The sequence below is a fragment of the Seriola lalandi genome, unplaced genomic scaffold (assembly GCF_002814215.2).
Source record: "Seriola lalandi dorsalis isolate HSWRI2012SDOR001 ecotype SW California unplaced genomic scaffold, Sedor1 jcf7180002054703, whole genome shotgun sequence".
Taxonomy (NCBI): domain Eukaryota; kingdom Metazoa; phylum Chordata; class Actinopteri; order Carangiformes; family Carangidae; genus Seriola; species Seriola lalandi.
The window spans coordinates 247,767-270,799 of NW_019525256.1; the positions used below are offsets into that span (position 1 = coordinate 247,767).

The following is a 23,033-nucleotide window of genomic DNA, read 5'->3' on the forward strand; positions in this document are numbered from 1 at the left end:
ACAGAGTGAGAAAAATTGACCATCATGACCACCATACATCATTCCTCTGATGGGATGCTTTGGCCCTGTGTTTTGGTCTGAACTGGATGGGGATCAACAATATCACTGCAACACTTGTGGTTCAAACTTGTTGCTATAGGGCTACTTATATTTTGTCATATTTCAAACAAAACAGTTGTGTTTATTAATTGTACCTGTTGAATTTTGTTTTTTTTTCCAATTTAAAAAAATTAAATAAAGGTATTAGGCCTACTGCAGGCATCATACTTTTTATGCCAAGAAAAAAGGCAAGGCAAAGCAAAAAAAGCTCACTTTTCTGCCATATGATTCAGTATCTCTTATTCCAAATTTTTTGGTAGTAAAATTTAAAGAGTTACCTCTCAAAGAACCCAGGATTATGGCAGTAATCAAGATGGTTAGAGAACAGTACCCTTTTTTATTTTGGGTATGTCATTTTTGGGTTTATCCACAAAAATTGAAGGGTCAATACCGGGGAACAGCAGGGGCTACAGAAATGTGGGCTTTAACATCTCCAGCACACTGACGATACTATGGTAAATGTACTGTGCTTACATAGCGCTTTTCTAGTATAGGCGACTCAAAGCTCTTTACAACACAAGCCTAATTCACCCATTCACACACATTCAAACAGCGCTTATTTCCTTCATATATCGGTTGTCTACCACACTCAAACAGACACTGATAATATTTCAGGGTCAGTTTGGAGTTCAGTATCTGCCCAAGGAAACTTCATATGCAGACTGGAGGAGCTCGGCATCCAACCACCAACCTTCAGATTAGTAGACAGCCCACCCTACCGCCTGAGCCACAACCGCCTCAGTTGAGGAATTCTTTAAAGATCAAAACTTTTGGGAGAGGTGCAACTACGGAGGAAACATGTTAGCCAGAGTCCTATGTAATAACACAACATACAATCACAAGAGCCATTGGTATATTTGTAGTACTGTACAGATTTTGACCATACAAAAGTCCAAACTTTTTTTATAATTATTTCTGCTTGTGCTTCTGAAGAGGATGAGGTTAAACTCAGTTGTGTGTGATAAAGAAAACATGTATTGTGGTACCTTGAAATATGGGAAGTGTTCAGTCATGAAGCTGTAGATCTCACTGACTGGCAGACTTCCTGTTTTACTGCTCTTCAGAGCCATGAAGATCAAGATACTGCATTGATGAAGGAGACATATTTACATTAGCACTTCCATTTTCTAGCAAAAACGTAATGCCATCAGATTAATTTTGAAGGTGATGATCACATAAGAATTCTATACATTGTTGCTTTAAATATGACTACATGGTGACGTGTGATGCAGTATTACCTGTACGAGTAAATGGGCTTGGGAAAGAGAGGCTGTGTGGTGCTCTCCTGGGGAGATTGAGTGGGGAGACTTTGGAGAGAATATTTTGAGCTGTTGGTCTGGTCATTATTAGAGTACAGTCTAGATGAGACCTGTAGAGAACACACACAAACACACACACCATGGTAAAGCTTTCACTGAGAGTGTGGTCATCCAGTAGTTTATGATAATCACAACCACTGCTTCCTGGCAGGTCCACTGCTTTTGAAGCAAACTAGCAAAGATTACTGTGGTTCGCACAGATTATCGTGATACCCTCAACTCATAAAGGTAAACGTTTCTGTGTGTGCCCCTCGCTCACCGGTTGTATAGGGCTCGATGAGCAGTAGGATGGATAGCTTTGAGACAGGAAGCAGGAAGGCGCCCCTGACCCGGCTGGTAGCTCTGGGTACGAACTCTGCAAATGTGAGAAAATAAAAGGAAATTGTTCTGTGTGTGCAAGCATGTTTGTGTGTCTGTGTACCAGTCCTGCTATATGAGGAACAAAGTGTAGTGTATCTTTAACACATTTCTTGTCATTGACTCTGTTTATTCACACTGTTTCTTGTTAAGTCACCCTCCTGGTATCATCTTGTTGTTTTGGACTGCACTAAGCCTTAACTGAAATAACAGGTGAGACTAGTGTACTATAAGACTAGAAACCTGAATGCTGATGTTGTATTGGTCCCAGGGTGGTGGTGCCTCGCTGCTGGAGCTGTATGAACAAGTGTCCGGGCTGAACCCCTCCTGCAGACAGCTGAAGGAAGAAGAGCACTGTTGGAGACACCCTGCATCCGACACTGCTCCATCGCTGAACTGTCGGCGGTACAGGTGGAGGTTGTCAGATTCAGCGGGGCCTCGCCCTGGTGCTGGTCCTGACCCTGAACTGTTCCTGTTCACAGCTGCAGTCCTCAGGCTGAAGGTGCTGGTCCCCTGCTGGGTGAAGCAGACATCCCTGCCCTCTTTAGCCTGTGGTGTTATCATTATCACGGTGAATATAAATCATTACTTCATAGATTATGAGATTAATTTAAAATCTACACTAACCCATCAAAGCTAAGAGGATGCAAAAATGCTTTCTAACGGGTCATCACAAGCAAACCTCCTTGTCATATCCACAAAATGGCTAGCTATTTCCAGTCCTTATGCTAAGCTAAGCTAAGCGCCTGCTCATTTTATCTTGATATTCACCATACAGACACAATAGTGGTATCATTCTCCTCCTCTAACTCTCTGCAAGAGAGCAGATATTATTTCCCAAAATGTCAAACTATTGCTTTAAAAGTTAAATACTGTTTGTTCTCCAGGTGTGATTAGTTGGAAAAAGAAAAGAAATTCTGATCAATGGCAGGTAAAAACATTTGTCCTTAAGGCCATGGAAAGTAAAGACTATTGTCAATGTGTATTCAATTCAATTTACAAACACAACCTCCATTTTTAAAACTAATGTCTGACATAGTGGAGTGCAAACAGCAGCTTCAAAGCAGAGTCAGATCTTTTTTACCAGTTTTTCACAATAGAGGTTCTTTTGGGTTCAAAGACCAGTGTGTAGGATTTTGTGGCATCTAGCTATGAGGTTGCAGATTGCAACCGACTGAATACCTCTCCCCTTACCCGTTGCTATCCAAGCTTGCAGGATAAACTATGGTGGCCTTCAGGTAACATAAAAAGGCCCTTTCTAAAGCCAGTGATTGATTTGTCTATTCTGGCCTACTATAGAATGACGCAACATGGCAGGTTCCGTATGTAGATATGAATATGGCTCATACTAAGCTAACAAAAACAAAAACGATTCTTAGTTTCAGGTGCTTATACACTAATGAAAACATAACTAGAATTATATTCTATTTCTGCCAATAGATCCCCCTACATTAAACACCCTGGTCTTATAAAAAGAAAAGCCTGAGGCAGCTCAATACCCGTGATTCTTCCATCTGTTGACAGGAGGTCTCACGGGGCTCACAGGTGTGTAGGTTGGCCTGGGGGGTTGATGTTTGAGACCTGCTGCTGGGGGAAAATGTCGAGGAGTCTGACATTGTGCACAAGGATCTTCTCCTGTGAAGAGATGAAAAACAGGGTCAGTTGGATTTATGTTTAATTTTTTTATAAGTGGCATTTGGTCTAATAATCATAACGTGGCATTTTCCAGGCTGATGATGCATCTTGTCACTGATTGGCCCAGCAGGGGTCTGTATAATTTGCTTTAGATGATACATTATTAGAAATATAGTCAGTATCAATTCAAATCAAAGGGCATGCAAAACTGTTGAAGCAATAGTTTGATGTTTTGGGAAATACTTTACTTTCATGCTGAAAGTTAGATGAGAGGACTGATACCTGTATGATAGGTACAAAGCTTTTTTTTTAGGCTAGCTTAACTTAGCTTAAAGACTGGGAACAGGAGGAAACAGGTAGCAAAGGTGATGAAGTGCACCTACTAGGACCTCTATTGCTCTCTAATTAACACAGTATCCTGGTGGTTTAATTCATACAAAAAAGTGTAAAAATTTCCCCCTTTCCAAATTTTGATGCTAAGATACCTGCTGCTACCAATAACTTCATATCTTTTAAGACAGACATGAGATTTTCATCTAACTCGCCACCAGAAAGAGAATAAATGTATTTTTCAAAATATTCATCTTCTCTTTTAAAGTAGGGAAACTAGAGAAGAGAGGAAAATACAATTTGATTTACACAAATAACATAACATAACAGGAAGCAAATCTTAAGTGTTTAGATGAAGATTAAGTTGTTGTCACTGCTTCTTTGAGATCATATTTACTGAGTCATTATTCATCTCTAAATCTCTGACAGTATCAATGCAGGCATGGGAACAGTAAAGTTCATTTTCAGTACTAGTATATTAAAACTCCAAGGTTTGACATTAATGGACGTGCCTGAGACAGGGGAAGAGGTGTTATCTGATCCCGGCGACGGAGGTGAGAGACACGTGGCCCCTGTTCCAGTAATGGTAACCTCAACCCTGACATAAACCAAGCTCATTAAAACTGCCAACAAACCATGGCTGTTAGGTCACATAAAGCCAAATAATGCTGACAGAGGGATCGACCTCTTCTTTAATGTGTGTGTTTGAGTGAGTGAGAGAGAGAGGGAAGTAGCAATCGTAGCTCTTTCTGTTCGGATCAAAGGAGGCTAAAGTGTCAAGGTGAAAGTTGAGAGATTGCCTTTTCACCACTGTGGCAACAAATCCTCTCATCTGCTTGACAGACACGCTGCCACCAGCCAGAACAGATGCACTTACAGTAAGAAAAGTAGAAACTTCAGCAGTGGAGATGAGTGTGTGTGTGTGTGTGTGTGTGTGTGTGTGTGTGTGTGTGTGTGTGTGTGTGTGTGAGTGAGTGAGAGTGGGTACATGCATGTGTGTGTGTGTGTGTGTGTGTGTATGTTCAGCCTTCTCATCATAAAGACATTAAAGAGCATTAGAGAGCATTAAAAGTGAGCAGTGAACTGATCTTTTTGGCTGTTTTAGTCCCTGAGACGAGCCGTGGATGCACAGCTTTAACATATACAGATGTAGCTCAAGGTTGTGTGCAGCACATGTATTAACATCACATTCGAGTTACTGAGCCAAGCATTCATTTGACAACACTTATCATTGTTCCGAAGGTATTTCCATGTAACTTGAGGGAGGTGTTAAAAATCTTATTTCATCATGCAGCAGACAACATTTTTTTGTGTTCACATGATTAGAAACCATGTGTTTGAGGAGTTGCAACCCGTCCGTTCAGAACTGCATTAAATCTTGTCAAACTACTAATGTTGACAGGTATTTATTTTTGGAAATTTGGATGCAATCATTTTTGGCAAATCATAGAGAATATGTATTATGGTTTTAGTAATGCTGACCAGTATAAGCAGGAGAAGACAGATGCACGTTTGATGCTTCATATAAGGTCTTTATGTGTTTAATCTGTTCAATCTAAGTTCATCCATAGGACCAAAAGAGGGTATTTTGTACTAAAAGGTTGTAACTTTGGAAGACATTTGATTTATATGACTCTGACTGCTGAAGCCTGATATTATCTTGTATCAGTAATAATAATAAGCAAATATTATAATATGTGATATTGTAGCACTGACAGGGGAGGTTCTGCCACCTAATGAGTACTTTTATCTAAGTTCATTTGGCTGATTACACTTTTTAATCTATAACCTAAGTAAAATTTTGAATGCCATTGAAATGGTAGATTGCAAAGATTTTGGCACAAACTAAAAACTCCACAGGAAAGAAGTCTGTCTGTCTTTTATGTTCATGTTGGTCAAACTCTACATAATTATTTTTTGTACTAAGATTAGTGTATTTTGATTTATTTGATGATCACCAGATTCTTAACTATAAACTCTGTCTGGAGGTTTCATTGTGTAAAGGGTTCCTCCCTTCAAATGTCACGTGCAGAGTTAGTATCCTAATATGCAAATGAGGCAGAACCAAAGGCAGTGACAGACAAGCCGAGAGCTAAACAGCCCAAGTGAAAGCCAACAAGCTATAGACAATACAGTGTACACTGTGGTCACAGTATAGTAGCCTTTCACTCAATCTGCTTGACATGTGGGATTTGAAGCCCTGGCTATGAATAAGTCCAATGTTTCATATTGTGCAATGTGTTTTGGAACATTTTTGATGTGACCTTTCTGCCTTAGTGAGGAATCTCAAAACTAAAACAAAGTACTTTTACAACTACACCCAGTAGGGCGTACGATGCAGGTATTTCTCATCATCTGTGATAAAATCTGACATATGACCTAAAGTGACTCACACTTTCAAGGTTTAACATGTACATATTGTTTCACATGTACCAAATCTGATTACCATCACTGATTGGATGATGTGAATGAAAATTCAGCAATTTCAACTTTTTCAACTCCAAAAACAATTCTAAGGAGTTGTGGTGACACAATATTATATTGGTTCTTTGTGCATTGATAAATGAAATTCCAGCTGTGGTAACATAATATTAAATCACCAAGTTAATTCATTAAGTTCCCTTCCATTTAACATGCACAGGAAAATTAAACAAAGACAGCGCACTGATACAGCAAACATTTTATAAGCACACTAAAGGGAAGTGTCAAGTCATTTTCAAACTATCTCTTACATGCAGGAAGACGTCTTTGTGTATGGCCTTCTTGTAACTTTTTTAGAGATGTTGGGCAAAATCATCTAAATGATGGAATATCATGTAGATAACAATACTTTTAATTACATGTACCTGTCTCAAACATTGTGTATTTTAGAGGTTTTATCAATTTGAATTCAGTTTACTTATTTTTAAGTATTTAAATCTGAGAGTGTACTCTCAAGGTGTTAAGACAAATAACAGTAATGTTTTTGGCTAAAGGAATCATTATTTTGTGAAATTCTAACAATCAGTTTATCTCATGTGAATTTACCATATATAACAACACTATCAACACTGACCGATCCTTGAATTTGGTCCACAAGGTAAGAAAAGAGTGGCCCACCTGAGTGTAACCAGTGAGGCTGACAGGAACCAAAGTCCTTGAGGGAATCAATTTCCCAAAGTGTTGTGCTTGGCTAATGGGGCGAATATTTGTACAGAATCCAAACTATCAAAATGGGTTTTATGAAGATTCATCACCATCAGATTTGCTGAGTTATTTGTACCCAAAGTGTAAAATATTAAATACATACGCAAAACAATACAAAAAAAGTTGCAGGTCAGATCGCAGATTACTATATTTGTATTTCATGATGTTTGTCAGCATGTGGTATATTTACATTGAGGTTAATTGCCTGTTTCTTGAACTTCATTTACAAAGGTCAGTGTACTGAGTGACCAGAGTAATGGTGACAAAATGTTGTAACAGTGGAAAAACTAATGCATCACTTTGGCTTTTTACAGGTTGTTGACCTAAAAACACTCTGTTGATACACTGTAAAATATCATGCAGGAATCTATTGGAATTAACTTATCTTTTATTTGTAATATATAGGTAAATAAAGTGTTTTAGTAATTATAAGTTAATTCAACTTATATATTTTCAGACCATTTCAGATTTTATAAATGAACTTGTGAATGACTCGAACTGCTGAAAATCAAGTTTCTGAAGAAACATCATCAGCATATTAGCAGACTCTCCAGAGACAACTCAGTGTTGTAGTCTGATGGAAAGTTGCTATGTGTCTTGAAAACATGTTAAATTTAGTCATTGTTGTTCCTTCTCATAATAATAACCACAACGAGAACCATGATTGAGGCTCTTATCAAATTCAGTCCTTACTCCCCTACACAACTCAAGGTGTTATGTTTGTCTGCCAAATAACGAACTGACTCTTCAAACTGAGAAAATGTACAAATCTGTCTGGAATATTTGTCAGATTGACTTACCACTTAGGTTTATATTTTCAAAACTTACACAGTGACTTTTAACTATTGACGCAACCTAGGTTCAGTTTTTTTTTAATTGAACCAGCTTAAAATGATTTACAGTGATGTTACTGTGACTAAGCACATAGCTTGTAGAACTTAATTTTAAATATCAAAGAAGAAAATAGTCATAACAACTTAATTTTTATGTGTAATCAACTTAAAAATACTGATTTTCCATCTATGGAAAATACAAGTGTAAGGCTGCTCACACCTCATCAGTGACAATTTCCAGGATCACAGTGCAGCTATCAGCACATTATCTACATGTTTCTCACCACAAGCTCAGCTTTACACATGTTTATGTCTATGATGATTATCAGAAGACAAAAGCAGGTTTATCTAGTCATCTTAAGAGTAACTGTCAAGATAATATGCTGTCAGTGACATAAGAAGGCTGCCACTCAAAGTTCATGGAGGGTAAACAGCAGTCAACACTTACGGCAGTGTCAACAGCTTCAGTAAAGAGCAGTACAGTGCTGCATTGTCTCTCGTAGGTACTATATAAACATGAGGTAAAATGAATGTATATTGGAGTAAAAACAGCTTAACTGATTCAAACGAACTCACCTAACCTTTAACTCCGAACTGCCCTCTCTCTCCTCTGTGGATTTGTAGTTTCAGTCAGATATTCTCACTCAGACCTGTAATCTTGGTCCACATCCTTTCCTTTCCCTCATGGATCCGTACACCTCCAGCCCCTTCACCCTGACAGTGAGGCACTTCAATTAGATTGACTGTCTAAATATGTACGGAAGTGGTTGATGGGCTGGTTTCAGATTTTGGCAGCCCGGAATATCATCCTCATACTGTTTGTGTGTGTGTGTGTGTGCGTGTGCGTGTGTCTGTGTGTGTCTGGCCCTTGTCCAGGCTAGCCCAGCAATAAGATATACAGAAAGAAAAACCTGCTGCAACAGGTTCCAAAAGATCTACTGGTGTAGTCATTGGCAGCTGGCAGCGCTCTCTTCCTCCTTCTATCAGTCTTTCTTTGCCTGACTGAATGGTTACTTGTGTGAATGGGACATAAGATACACTACTGATCACAGCCAGTGGCAAAGTTCGAGCGGGCTTGGTGCCCTGGTTTCTGAGCTTGCCCATGGCAAAGGCTGTCTTAAATGTGATCTAGTTCCACTACTGCAACTGTTGCGCATAATATTCAAAGTAAGTGCACAAGTACCATTTGAACGTGCAAGAGTACATGCACCTTTAAAGCTGGAGAAAACCACAAAGAAACACAAAGCGATGGCTACTCTGGTAAACAGAAGCGGCCAGTGTGAAAATTCTAGTCCATCAGTAGTTAATGTCACAACTAATGGACATGACCACCAATCAGGTTGTTGTGGTCTGCTGGCTGTGAAGTTAAACTTATTTCAAAACCATCAGGCAGTTCCTACAAACGTCTTAAGATACTCCATGGTGATGTCTCTCAAAGAATTAATTTTTTCTTGAGAAATTTTAACTTGCGTTCTTTTCTGAAACCTTTATGGTGAAAGTATGAGGCTTAAAGAGTAAGGAAGGACGAGAAATAGAGGAGAAAGTGAGAGAGGGAGAGGGAGTAGAGGTATGTCAATACAGGTACATTCCTATCCTATCCTCCCGATGAACCAAAAAAACATCAGCGCCCTTAGCTCGTAGCTATACCTTGAACAAACCCTGTCCTCAGCGAGAGGGTGAGGCAGAATGACAGAGAGACAGAGGATTAATTACAGATTGAATAAACTCTTGAGTTACAGTCCAAGGCCTCTGCAGAGCAAGGCTACTGCCGAAGGCTCTTTCTGCCAAAGATGGAGTTTTTGAGGAGGGTGTAATGAGGGAAGAGATTCCAGAAGGCTCTTTGGTGAAAGTCTCATTGTCTTCTGGGAAATAATTGCCCCAGTGCTCAGGGGTTCTCAGTTGCAATATCATGTTTTGCAGAGCTGATACTGACCCTTTATAATTCAAAAGCACTGAAGCTGTGTTTCTCTATACCGCTCTAAACATCAAGGGTCAGTAGTGTTAGGCACAAGTCAAAGTTTTAACACTCCTGATCTCAACCCAGGACACTAATAAACCTGAGACAGTTTTATATGTCCGTCTAATCTTGGGAGTCACACCCAATTTTAGAAAATTCAAATCTGATTCATGACTTTATACTGAACAAAAACAAGGGAATAATTTATGACATAGTGACAGCTAACTGTCAGTGGAGGTCATAATCACACTGATGACTCACAGGTATTGGAGTACTTTATATTCTGCAATATGCAAATCAGCTTCTGTCATTCAAGAGTAATTTCAGCATGGTGACTCATCCACTCGGTTGTTTTGATTCATCTCTCTGGATCTGCAGTAGAATGAATTTAGAATGATCAGCTTGATTTAGGGGCGATAAACTACTGTCTATGAAGTGAAACACTTTGTGAAGCATTTTGTTTGTCTGACCTCACATGACACAGCAGGCACTACAGCTGATGGAAAACACCTGCTGCTACATCACTGACGAGATGTTGTCAATGTGCTTGGAAGCATCCGATACAAATGACATTTACATGCCACAACTGCCCTTCAACAGTTGTTGTATTTTCTGTTTAGTGGTTACCAAATGTTAGCATGCTAACAAGCTAACCTAAGATGGTGAACATGGTAAACAATATATCTGCTGAACATTGTCTAAGTGCAGCCTCACAGAGCTGCTATGAAACTCTGTGAAACTGCTGTGCTGTTTTTGAGATATGTCGATGTATATTTGAATTTGAATTGTGGCCTGGTGTTTATCTGTGATGATGTTGGTGCTGTTACACATTGTGCCACCAGTTAGCTGTGGCTGTTTGTCATTATAAGGAATTAAATTGAAGTGTACTGACATGGGAGAAGAACAAACCCCAGGAAAATTGAGCTTTGTTGCGACCCCTTGTCACAGGTTACATGTCTGTCAATGAGATGGCTATTTCATGAAGAATATCCAGTAATTCAGAAGCAATAATTCTGAACATAATGAATTCTGACAAAAAAAATTTAACTTGATTTGGTGAAGCAGAAATATGCTTGTTTTGCTTTCGTAATGTGCCGTCCCATAACCACCCCCCCCCACACACACACACACACACGCACACACACACACATACATAATTAAATGTGTGAAGCAACATGTTTTTGAGTCCATTTTAATTGTTTTCATTAGATTACAAACAATTTTAAAGATTTTCTCTGATGAAAATATTCATAAGGCTGAAGATGAGTGTAAGATCTAATTCCATATTTCATGTAATCAGAAAGCGTGATTTATGTGTGTCTTTTGAAAACTCAAAGGAAAACATTCAGAGTCCCTGAGGCAGTGAGAGGCAGTGAGATTTATCACTGAATACCTCACAGCTCAGGTTCAGGAATATATAAATTCCGCAATTACTTTGCCTGTCCCAAGGATAAGGTCAGTAACATGAGTCTTCGACCAAATGTACTGCAGCATTATAACATTAAAAGTGGGATGCAACTGACATAAAAACCAATCACATCATGCTTATAAAAATACCTACAGGAATCAGAAGTAAGACAGAAGATATCATCAAAGAAAGATGTTGTCTTACCTCTGATAACAGACATCCATCACACCTTCATTGATTTCCATTACTGTGAGAACTGGTTTAACGAAAGATGGAGTGATAGTTTTTCCTTTGCCTGATGCTGTCTTTCAGTCTTCACCAGAAGAATGGTCGCTAGATTAAACAAAATGTTTTCGATTTTATAACTGCTTACTCTTTTGACCTCTGTGTAATGTAGATTCATGATTTTAAAATCCCTTCTGCTCCAGGCCTTCACATACAGCAGATATATGGACCCCTGCCAAGGAGTTCAATCAAATGTTTCCTATAATTGATTTCCCTTACCTCTAATCATTTTTGCATTCCTCCCACATTGACCCTTTGAAGGGATTTTCTGTGCTCTTGGATCTCTTTAAATCAGTTGGGAACCCAGCATTCGTAATCCTATGGATGGCAATGAGATTTCAGCCCATTATTAAATTTAACAGTCTCAGTCAAAAACTAGAGTGTACCCTTTAACCTGCAGTCTCTGTATTCCAAATATTTATTTTCTTGGAAGCTGAATATTCTGTCATTGATAAACAACACAAATTATTTTGAGTAATTAAAGTATTTTCAAAATTACAAGTAGTTAAGTGTGTATGATTTGCTGTAAGCATCCATATGATGTAGGAATGTTTATTCTTCTCTTTAGTGTGAAGATTCTCTCTCCAGCCAACATAAGTCCGCAGTCTCTACACTCATTGGACAATGATTACATATGTAACCATCTATTATGTTTAATAACAAGAATGCTTCATACCTGCCCAAATGTAGGAAATGTAGGAATTAAAATATACATTCACATTTGTTCGCAAATAGTTTTCTTTGGTAAAACTTTAGTTTATTATATTAGGATAGTGCAGCACCGTTTATTACAGATGCAATGGGAAGTCACAATATCAATATTTTGCCACAATATATATTTTTTACAGCAATCTGCTTGCGATTGTTTTTCAAATATTATGTGTTGTAGGTGAAAAACTAAATTTTTGTCTTGGAAATAAATTATTATTATTAATTATTATCAATCTTCTGCTTTGTTGACTGTGTAGAAGATGATTTATCTAAATTAACTGAACTCGGTTCAGTCAAAACATAAACAAATGGTGCTCCAGTGTTGCACAGCACACCAGGCTGTACTGGCTGGAATACACAAGGAAGTTTGACATTAATAAACTAATACACCTGCTTGCCCAGTCTTCTGTTGGTGGAATCCTGATAAATTAGCAGTTATTGTTTATGTCCCCCTTTTTCTCCCCCGTGTCCATTTTCCTGAGTTCATATTCAAGGAGTTTTGGTGACATTAGCCCAACTGGGAAAGGTATTCAGCTGGAAGATCGCCACACCCCATGTGTTAATGGCAATGTTGACGGTTATGACTCCAAGAAAGTTCAGAATGAATCCAGCCTTGGCCTGGAACAACCAAAAAAAATTATACAACATGAACAAAATGATATTTGGACCTTTGTCCAGTGTTTTGTCAGCACATTCAGAATAGGTCTTATACTAATCTAATAATATTGATACCAATTTCTCGAGCTACTGGGCCATGTATATGTTGCATTTGCTGCTCAGTCTGCCTGAGTTCTGTTTCCATGGTAATATTCAGAATATTGTGTGTATAAAAATACATAATAATGATCAGATATAAGGATTAATATAAGCAGCTTATCTAAAAATTGGATATGAGCCTTTATCCAAACACTGGGTGTATGTCGACACACAGTTTCCGGGTCTCTTTTCTGAAAGGTCTTACCATGTCCATGACTTTAAGGTTGCCATAGGAGAAGGCGATGGCGTTGGGTGGAGTGGCCACAGGCAGCATGAAAGCCAGCGAGGCAGAGATGGTGCAGGGAAACATGACGTACAGCGGGTGTATCTTAATGGCAGTGGCCTGGAAGGACATTCACACAGATGATAATTGGGCAGGTATGATATTAAAGGTCCTTAAGAGTTTTTAGTGCTGCAACAACTCTCTTTATGTCTACAAGCAATAAAAGTTCATAATTCATACTACGTTTTATACAAACATGTAAGTGCTTTCATTGTTAACATATGCTAATACTGAAAGAAGACAACATAGATGTGATATAACACCCTTGAAAGGCTTTTGCACACTTAGACTAAAGATTTACACTAAGGCCAAAGTAAATTTGTATGTGATGAAGATTATAAGTACTTTTTAAAACAGAGTTGCAAATGATAAATATATCAAAACCAGTCAGGATTTGATTTACGCAATGACGTGTCCTGTGGTTATGTTCTCAGTCCTGCTTGTCTAAGAAAGGATTTCATAAAATTGTACTGGCAACATGGTGCTATAACACTGTGTTTAATGCACTGGATGTATGTGAGAGTAAGACTGAGTTAGTCTCTCATTATGTCTCACCATGGAGGCCAGTATTGGCAGAAAGAGAGTGGTGGTGGCGGTGTTGCTGGAACATTCGGTGAACATGGCCACCAGCAGACACAGCAGGATGGAGATGGCAAAGGGTGGGATGCTCTGCAGTGGTATTAGACTTTCTCCCAGCCATACAGAAAGTCCAGATTTCTTTAGGAAGGGTAGGAAAACACAGATCAGCATTCAAACATTTATAGAAAAGATTATCCTCAGAAAAATGTGGACTTGGTCAACTCCATTACCTCACTTCCATGAGCCAATGCAAAACCTCCTCCCAGAAGTAAAAGGATGTTCCAAGGCATCTTTTCATGGACAATGTCCCAACTAAGCAGGGGTGAAGGGGCTTCAGTAGGAGCCCCTATTAGAACAAGGACATATAGAGGAGAAGAGTTGAAATCTTTAAAGCTGACAGTTTCTTCTCAGCTAATGGTCAGAATAGTCATAAACAATGATCTATCTTAACTAACTGTATAAAAGTCCAGCTTTTATTGTGTACAGATAAGATGCTGTTACTACAAAGGAGCTCTGTGAAGATAGAAAAAAAGCATGATAAAGTGGCAAACCACCAAGATTCAAGAGTGCATTTGGCAATTTTTTTAAATGTGGTGTTGTTACCGGATTCATACCTTTAAATTAATTATTTTTCTTTTCCAGGGTGAGAAATGGACTTTGGCACCTCAAAGTCTGCATCACACCTTTCACACACAGTGTGTGTTAATCATTGTGTCACTTCTCTGTGTACAAAACACTCTGCTTTTCCAGCTTTTGAGGGGTATTAAAGACCTTGTTGGTTATAGTCAGGAGCAGGACACGCTTAACTTAAGTTACCAAGGGAGAAAAAAAATTGTGGATACAAAAGTAGTTTGTCTAAGGATCTGCACAGCATGTGCTGTTGTACAGGCTTGACCTCGGGGCTATCAGGCTTCAGCACAGGAACGAGTTTGTATAACGTTTATTACAAAGCACTGAATCAGCGAGACGAGTTGTCACGGGCAGTAAAAGTTATTGACTGTATCTTTGTCTGTTGTAGTGCACAGATAGAGAGGACAGAGGAGCTTATAAAACTGCAATCCTGTCGTCATGTGACAGACTTAACATGCCATAAACATAAAATGTGATGCAATGAGTGGACACTGTCCATCGGGTTATCCAGACATGCACATATACCGTAAAGCATGCTTAGTCTGTTTACATCTTTCTAGTGTAAAGGTGTTTACATCAATGCACCTGTTGTACAAGTTCATAAGAACTTATAAGATGACCTACCATCCCTGGACTTCCCACAGCATCTGGGCAAATTGGATGGGATGCAGAAGAAGAGTGCTGACATTAATATGGCCACAGTACCGTCTGTGACATACCTGTTGAGAAACAGCATTTAAAACATCTATTTCACATATTGACATTACAAAAACATTTAATATTGATTTAATTTTGATTTCTAATCATCCAATCAAACACCTGACACTGGACCTCAAAGATGAAACAGACCAGCTAATAATCTGCATTATGGAGACCAATATTCAGTGACTGATACACCCTTAACAGTTGACCCCACTTTATTTTCTGCACTTAGACAGAGCCAGATTTCCTGGTTAGCTATTCATGTCTTCACTATTTTCACTGAGGAGTCATGGAAAGCTTTATACAGTTATACTCACGGCTTGTCTTTGTTGAAGAGCACAGTGGCCCAGCCGGGTATGAACCCGGGCTCCCTGGTAAACCACAGAAGAACCAGCAACGTGAAGATAACCAGCACACAGCTCTCAGCGAAGCTCATCCTGCCCAACTTTTTGTACTCATCTTTGATTACCTGGTAAGCTTCCCTGTCACTATCGTTCTTTGTGCCACATCCAAAGGACTTTTTCAAGCTGGAATAACACAATATGAAAATCAGTTACTGTTTTCATAATGTGGATGCTTTGGTTATAATAACGACAGAGAATGGCTCCAGTCCATGAAACTTACTTGAAGCCCAGAAACATAAACTGCAGCCACAACCATGACAGAGCAAGCATTAGCACCATGTTGGGGAATGAGAAGCCAAAAAAACTTGCAAAGTTGATTATACCTCCATTTTCTGGGAAGAGTCTGTTATTGATAAAGAAAAAAACACTGAGATCAAAGATCAAACACACGACTGGACTCTGTTGAGAGATGAGCGAGTCTACAACTGCAACTAAGTTATGTTTGTTAAATAATATTGTTTTGTTTCTCTATGGAAGTAAAAATGCATTAGTTTAGACCCACTGCACATACTGCAGTTGTGTGCAAATGCAGATTTTTACAATGAAAAACACAATCATAACAGACATTTTTAGTGTGTTCACATTACATCCAAATAACTTGTCTAGTCCTGTGCTTAACCTGATGGACTTTTACCCTAACAGAAGCCTTGTCTAATACATTCCTAGATCTCAACAATGCAATTTGTGGGTAAAATCAGGAATGTTAGTCAAAACTACAGGGGAACTCCATGGCTGTGAGTTAGAAAGTTCTGGCTGATTTCCACAGACTAGGTCTAATCCTGAATTCAACAGAATTTTGTTATTAGTCCACAAGCAGAAAATGAATATACATCCAAGAAATTTGCCCATATATGTGTGTGTGTGTTGTGTTTATTTGCATATGTGCAGGTCGTACTCATCAATTTGGCCCTTCAGGATGACATTGGGTGTGGTTCCAGTGAGGGTGGCTGTCCCTCCAATGCTAGCAGCATAACAAACACTCAAGCTCATGCCTTTCGATAGCTTTATATACTCCTGCTCCCTCTTCAGTCGTCGCTGCTCCATCTCTGGACTCCTCTCACAAACCTCTGGAGGGACAGTGCTGAGATCTTCAGCAAGGAAAAGACATCACAATTGTTCAAGCGTCCAGTATGTACAGTAACATGAATTTACTGCTTCGTCCTCCAGGCTTTACTATTATCTGTAATTATTTAATGCACTGAAGACAAAGTTGTTACTGGAGTTCTGTAAAAGTTTAGTTTGATGACATATCTGCTTCTGTGAAGAAATGGGTGACATTATCAAATCTCTAGTGGTTATTTGAAGAATTAAAAATGTATAAACACTTTTCAGTGGGTTTGAATCGTACTTAAAATCACAAAAATAATACAATTTTCCTTTAATGTTACAATTTTATTACTCTGCTTCTTCTACATCTTATTAAGGAATTTTGACCTTTTATATTTCTTTTTTAAACCAGGCTGTTAGAAAAAAAGTTAGAAAACCTATTTGAAATAACTTTGATTTCCTTAATGTGTTTGGTGACATCATCTTTATGTGTATCTGCAAAACAACAGTATAAGAGTAAAAAAAGAAAAAAAAAAAAGGCAACCAAACATATTCTCTTCAACAAGTAAAACATAAAGTTTAAAAAGAACAAAAACAAAGGCTATCACTGTCACACACACACCCATGTTGATATTGCTGTCTTTTGGTTTGAGCTCTTTATCATCACTTCCTTTGTGGTCATCCATCTCAAATGCTTGGTTTTCCTGACCATCCTTTGCAGCAGTCAGACTAAAATCCCTCTCTTCAGCGTTGGCCTCTGTGTCACACAGCTGCTGCAGCACAGCATTTGCAATGGGCAGCATCATGGCTGTAGAGGCCGTGTTACTGATCCACATGGACAGAAAAGCTGTGGTGCTCATGAAACCAATCATCAGACTGGAGAGGACAAAAAACAAATGATTAGATGATGAGGTGAAGGTCGAAGAAAAGATGTAAAGTGATTTGAGTGATAATAGGAGTGCACACACTATGTGACCAAAAGTACATGGACCCTCAAACATTACACCCCTATATGATTGATGGACGGTCATTCTAAAACCAGGAGCATTAATATGCTGCTATAAGAGCCCCGAGCCTCCTTTACAGAAAAAATTGGATCCTGGCTGGATTTGCTCCCATTCAGGCGCAAGACATGCTGAGTGATAAGACCTGGCTCACAGATGGCCCTCCACTTCATCCCAAAGGTGTTGGATGGGGCTGAGGTCATAGCTCTGTGCAAGTCAGTCAAGCTCTTCCACACACAAACTCATAAAGCCATTTTTTATGGTCTTCATTTCATGCACAAGGGCACTGTCACATTAAAACAGGAAAGGGCATTCTGCAAAGTTGAATTGTATGATGTACCATTAAGATTTTCTAGCTCAAACCATATAAAAGAGCCTCAATAAAAGTAGACAAAGGTATGGGGGTAAGAGGGGTGTCCCCATACTTATATATATTGTAGCTGTAGTGTGTATATGTATGTCTGTGCATGTACAGAATAAGGATTCTTACAGAGATGGTTTCACCCCTACAATAAGTAGAACTTGAAGGGCGATCCTCCTGTGCAGGTTCCATTGCTCGACAGCAATGGCCACCAGCAGTCCACCAATAAAGAGCATGTTGGAGTCTTTCAGGTACTGGATACAAACCTGGGTAAGGAAAGAAAAAGGAATGAGGAAATCCAAACAGGGTCATGTTGGAGTCTAAAACTGATTCTTGGAAAGAGAAAAAAAACCCTGTCAAATCAATTCCAAAAAATGGCTTATCAGAATTTGTAATTACTGTCTACAACTGGAAATACCTCGCCTGACTCCATGATGCCCATCATTGGGAACAGAATGACAGGCAGCAGGGCGGTCACAGCCAGGGGGATACACTCTGTACACCAGTACAGTGCCATGAGGATTATCACAAAGCCACATTTTGCTTCCTGTGATGACAAACAAGGACTGTGTTACTTAACAGGATTAATGCACATACATGACTTCAGATGGTACACTTGACAGTGTGTTGATGTATACTTGAGAAAGAGAAACACACACCAGACCCATGAAGGGAACTACAACCAGAGACTTCTTAACCTTGGCTGACCTCAGATCGGTTGAAAGCCAGCCATTAAAAATTGCATAATTACATTTCTTAGTAGCAGCAAGTATTGAGACGTTTTGGGCTATTTACCATCTAATTTAGCACAAATGTCCAGTATAATTGTCCACTAATGACTTGTTATTTAATGTGAACACCAAAATAGCTGTAGCTTGATTGACTTTTGTTATGTTAAAGGCAGTTTATCTTGTGAATGAATAATCAAAGAACTGTGAAAGGTTCATATCTATTTAAATTGACATGAATGTGACAAGCTGAAAAGGACAGAGATTGTGGTCTTTAATCTTTGATTTAATGACACTGAATGAGCCCCTGAACATGATCCCACTTTTCAATTTATCATGGTCAAAGATTACATGGTACAAAGGGTCACTTTCAGAGGCCTTTCCTGGACATGTTACAACTAAGAAAACAGTGTAAAGCAATAAATATACTTCCAGGCTGATGTCTTTGATCCTTTTTGATAATCAAAGCTTACCTCTCTCATTTTGTTGAAGTGGTCTCACAAAATTTGGGTAGATTCGGATGCAGTAAAACTGGACCTAACTTGCTCCATTTTCTTTTAAAAACATACTTTGTGGATTTAATAAATTGATTTGGAAAAGACAAGAAAAGGGCAGAAATAGATTCTTCATTTGGTTCGAAATACCAAGTCTAATCACTTTTAATGTAAGCCTATATTGATACAACATCCCCAGCAAATTGCATGTGACTACGTATTAGAAAACAATGTATAATATAGAAATATAATATGTTGTCATAAACTTCCTCACCATAGATTAAAGTTTTATTCATTTGGCTTCTTCTGTAGCAACTGGTGTCTCCAGCCTCCCCAAAATCTCCTATGTAAACCCCGCTCTGGTACACTGCAGTCTAGGAGGTGTGTTTAAGATGTGGCAGCACCAAACCGGTCTGCTCACAAAATATTCCCCTTTCCTGGTGAGCCTCACCTCTTTTCCCTCCTGACTCTTCAGTGGCAGAGTGACATTATAAATCACTTTCATTACTACCCTAATGAAAGCAGAATAAGCTCTTATATGCCTCATTAGCTTCTAAACACGTCTACAAAAACACATCTTCATATCATCCTCTACCACTAAAACAATCTCTCCTACCAGTTCCAATATGTGCCATGCACTGCTTACTTCTAGTAATCACATTACTCTTGGATTTTAAGGTTAAAAACAAATGATGCAAAAATTATAAGGTAATCTAAATAGTAGTAATAGCAGCAAAATACATATTTTATATGATCTTAGTGTGTGTTCGTATTTCAAAATACATTGATATTACCATTACTCATGAAAAGACTGATATTTAGCTTGGTTAATTTAACTTTTAAGCAAATTGGTGATGTCTCCCTATCTAATGTCCTGTAAGGAGAGGAAAAAACAGTTGATGCATGGTGAACTGGACCCTTGTGATGAAAACTGGTGTTTAATATAATCTGCAAGAGTTGAAGGTTGACCATAATAATGAACTAGTTTCTACACTCAGGCCTCCTTAACAGAGGATTTCCAAGGTTACTGAGAATGAAGGGCACCAGGCAGGTGTCTGGATACTAGTAACCACCTGAGCATGGCTGTAGTGGACATTACTTGAAGGGGTTGCAGCTGGGAAGGCTTGGTCAGTTTTCTGTGTTTACTTAAAGTGCCTGAAAAAAATTTAGAGTCTCTGGCCTTTAGGGAGAATCTACAGCACTGCTCATGTTGGTGTTTGTAGTAAATCTGGACCTGACTAGTGTTTTGTTGGGCATCTCTAAAGTCCTATCATCAGGTCCATTCTTTGATATTCTTTCTGTTATTGGTGAAGGGAGTGACAGATCTGTCATTGAATTTAAGTTAGTCTGAAGATAGAACTCGTAAACCATTATATATTGACCTGGGCATGCCATGTGTAAGGCCTTGTCTAGAAATTTTTCCACTCTCACTTCTTCTTTAGCAGCTGAGATGTTTTGAGAGAAGCATTGATAATTTACATGACATTTCAAATAACAACAAGGCTACTCTAATCTAAAAACACATACTTAAACCTATACATATAAAGTATATATATATATATAGAGTAGATTGTATAGCTGTGGTCTAATATACATCATGCAATTAGAGAGATCATCCTTATTCAGCAAATCTTAAGTCTAGAATTTGGTTGCAGATGTGTCCTATGACATAAAATTACACACACACACGTTCATGTTCTTACCTGGGTTGGGATGACCAGTGGCAGAGGAAGAAGCAGAAGAGGTGTCAGAACTATCACAATGTAATTCCTATACCTCCACAGCCATGAAAGAATTCCAGCCATGATCCACAAGGTGTGATGGACATCCAAAGTATTGAAGAGTCAGAGAGAAAAAATAATTAGTGATACCTTTGTTCTATCTAAAAGACAGCAACATATGAAGTCAGTTTATATACCAGTATTTACTGAAAAAAGATTAAAAATTAACTTTAGAGTGGGGGGCCTGCATGTAGAAGGTGTGTTTCCATGTGTTTAGAAAGGGGCAGATAAGATAAGCAACCAGGAGGAATAATCTACAGAAAAAGTATCTTTTTGATCTAGACAGTAAAATGTGCCAGCTGCTATGTCTGCATCAGGTGTAAAGGATAAAAAAAATGGTGATCATTAAAAGGCTTATCACAGGGCATCTCTACATCTAGTCAAAGACATTCACATTATTTCACACCTACAGGCACTTCAGTAATGAGAGATTAAGATTAAACAAGGCTTAATCACTAATTGTCACAATTGATACATTCCATCAAGTAGCACAGATGTCTTAACATGGTTCACTTCAAAATACACCAAATAAAAACATAACCCCTGCATATGCCCGATAGGAACAACAAAGTGACAAGTCTGTTGTTGTTCATCTCTTGCAGAGGGAGCAGAAAAGGTCAATCTGTGAAAAACAGTTTCATTAGATAACAGGGTTAAAGGCCTTGTGCATAACTCATGTGGGTGTAGCTCATAAACAAAGTGGTGCGATTCCAAAGAAAGGCCTCACAGTAGCAGTAATGTAGACGAACCAGATCATCCTCCTGTTATATGTGTAAGTGTATCAAAGAAGATAGAGTGATGATTGACGTTTTACCATTTGAGACAACCCTGAGCTTGTATTTAATCTAGAGGGTGAAACTCCCTGACAGTCACTGCACAGGAAAATGCTTTCAGAGTTGGAGTATATAACATTTGTAATTTAAATTTTGAGTTACATTAGTATGTAATCCTCTTAGAGACTTAAAAAATAAATTCAAGAGAAAAAAGATTGTAGAGTGCTTAAAAAAACAATATTACAAAATGCTTTCAAAGATTATACGTTAACTAATTTTTAAAACCTAATATGGTGCCTTTTTTCTGCTTTGTATGGTTATCTTGCATGAATATAAAAGTGTAAATACAAAAAAAAAAAGATAATAATCACAACGTATAAATATGACCAAGTCAAATAAGAGTGTGTTTACTTAGGTGGGATTATGGGTGGTGAGACATAAACCCTGTTCAGGGACGGGGCAAAGTGGTGCCTAGCTTTGGAGTGTGGGTCAGAGCATCAGAGAGTTGGATATAAATAAGGTTCAAGAAGTTAATTGTGAATGAGGATATACACAAAGATTTACCACTCAAATATTTTTGTCTGCTTAAGTTTTTATGATGGACCATTTATTGGCATCCCTTTAGACTCAACATTTGTCATGTTGCGAATAAATGGAATAAATGGAAATTGGAATAAATGCCCTATTTGCTTTCAGGGTGGTTTTATGTTGAGTTTATAAGTATTTTTTCCACTTTCTTAAAAGCCAAAGGGAGAGTTCAAGGAGCCTTACATCCTAAAGTCTGTAAATATTTTCGAACTTTATGTTGCATTTATTGTTAACAGATTCAACAGAATTTAGAGATCCTATTACACTGTTCTGTCACAAATATATCACAAATGTTAAAAGTATAAGGTTGTATCACACTTGCAATTATATTAATGATTGAATAATTAAATAGAGTTATTATCATAAATTAAAACTAATGATAATCATAACACTGTTAGTATACTATTAGTATTTTGGTTGCTGTCTAATTATTTCTCTGGTGTATCCTTCACAGTATATATTGCGCATATTATTTTAAATATCTTAAAAGCATAAACCTAATCCCCATGCAAACAAAGAAAACTACAATTCACACACAAAAGGAAATGAGCCATCGAAATACAGTTAACTCGAGCATTCAAAACAAAAGTCTTTGCCAAGCATCACAAGTCACGAATGTTTTTTTTATTTTCAGCATTGCTCTGTAACTGTTTCTGTCAAAGTAATCTGAACAGTAATAAGATGTGTCACTAGGATTTTTTTTCATTTATAGGCAAAAAAAATAAAAGAAATAGGCTAAATGACTATTATACTGATTATAAGATTGCAGACACTTGTGATACT

General features: G+C 38.2%; 2 protein-coding genes across 7 annotated transcripts in view; both read right to left on the bottom strand.

Moving 5' to 3' along the window:
- foxn1 (forkhead box N1) overlaps positions 1-11,452 on the bottom strand; it is an 18,271-nt gene extending 6,819 nt beyond the window's left edge. For 2 of the 4 annotated variants that reach the window (XM_087178716.1, XM_087178714.1), the window contains exons 1-6: positions 11,329-11,452; positions 3,275-3,410; positions 2,019-2,291; positions 1,678-1,773; positions 1,338-1,468; positions 1,086-1,182 (exon numbers count right to left, since the gene is read on the bottom strand). In XM_087178716.1, coding sequence (XP_087034842.1) covers positions 1,086-1,182; positions 1,338-1,468; positions 1,678-1,773; positions 2,019-2,291; positions 3,275-3,410; positions 11,329-11,369 — 774 coding nt within the window. In that variant the 5' untranslated portion in view covers positions 11,370-11,452. Of the gene's footprint in view, positions 1-1,085; positions 1,183-1,337; positions 1,469-1,677; positions 1,774-2,018; positions 2,292-3,274; positions 3,411-8,335; positions 8,484-11,328 lie in introns of those variants that run through there. The other 2 variants (XM_087178715.1, XM_023424059.2) reach the window with 2 other exon arrangements.
- The window catches only part of LOC111668113 (solute carrier family 13 member 2-like), a 17,652-nt gene continuing 5,511 nt past the window's right edge, over positions 10,893-23,033 (bottom strand). For 2 of the 3 annotated variants that reach the window (XM_087178713.1, XM_023424062.2), the window contains 12 exons: positions 20,812-20,884; positions 18,305-18,433; positions 18,016-18,152; positions 17,144-17,397; positions 16,370-16,562; positions 15,695-15,817; positions 15,388-15,597; positions 14,993-15,087; positions 13,969-14,084; positions 13,715-13,876; positions 13,082-13,219; positions 10,893-12,738 (listed from right to left, as the gene is read on the bottom strand). In XM_087178713.1, coding sequence (XP_087034839.1) covers positions 12,610-12,738; positions 13,082-13,219; positions 13,715-13,876; positions 13,969-14,084; positions 14,993-15,087; positions 15,388-15,597; positions 15,695-15,817; positions 16,370-16,562; positions 17,144-17,397; positions 18,016-18,152; positions 18,305-18,433; positions 20,812-20,884 — 1,759 coding nt within the window. In that variant the 3' untranslated portion in view covers positions 10,893-12,609. The remainder of the gene's footprint in view (positions 12,739-13,081; positions 13,220-13,714; positions 13,877-13,968; positions 14,085-14,992; positions 15,088-15,387; positions 15,598-15,694; positions 15,818-16,369; positions 16,563-17,143; positions 17,398-18,015; positions 18,153-18,304; positions 18,434-20,811; positions 20,885-23,033) is intronic. The other variant, XM_023424063.2, reaches the window with a different exon arrangement.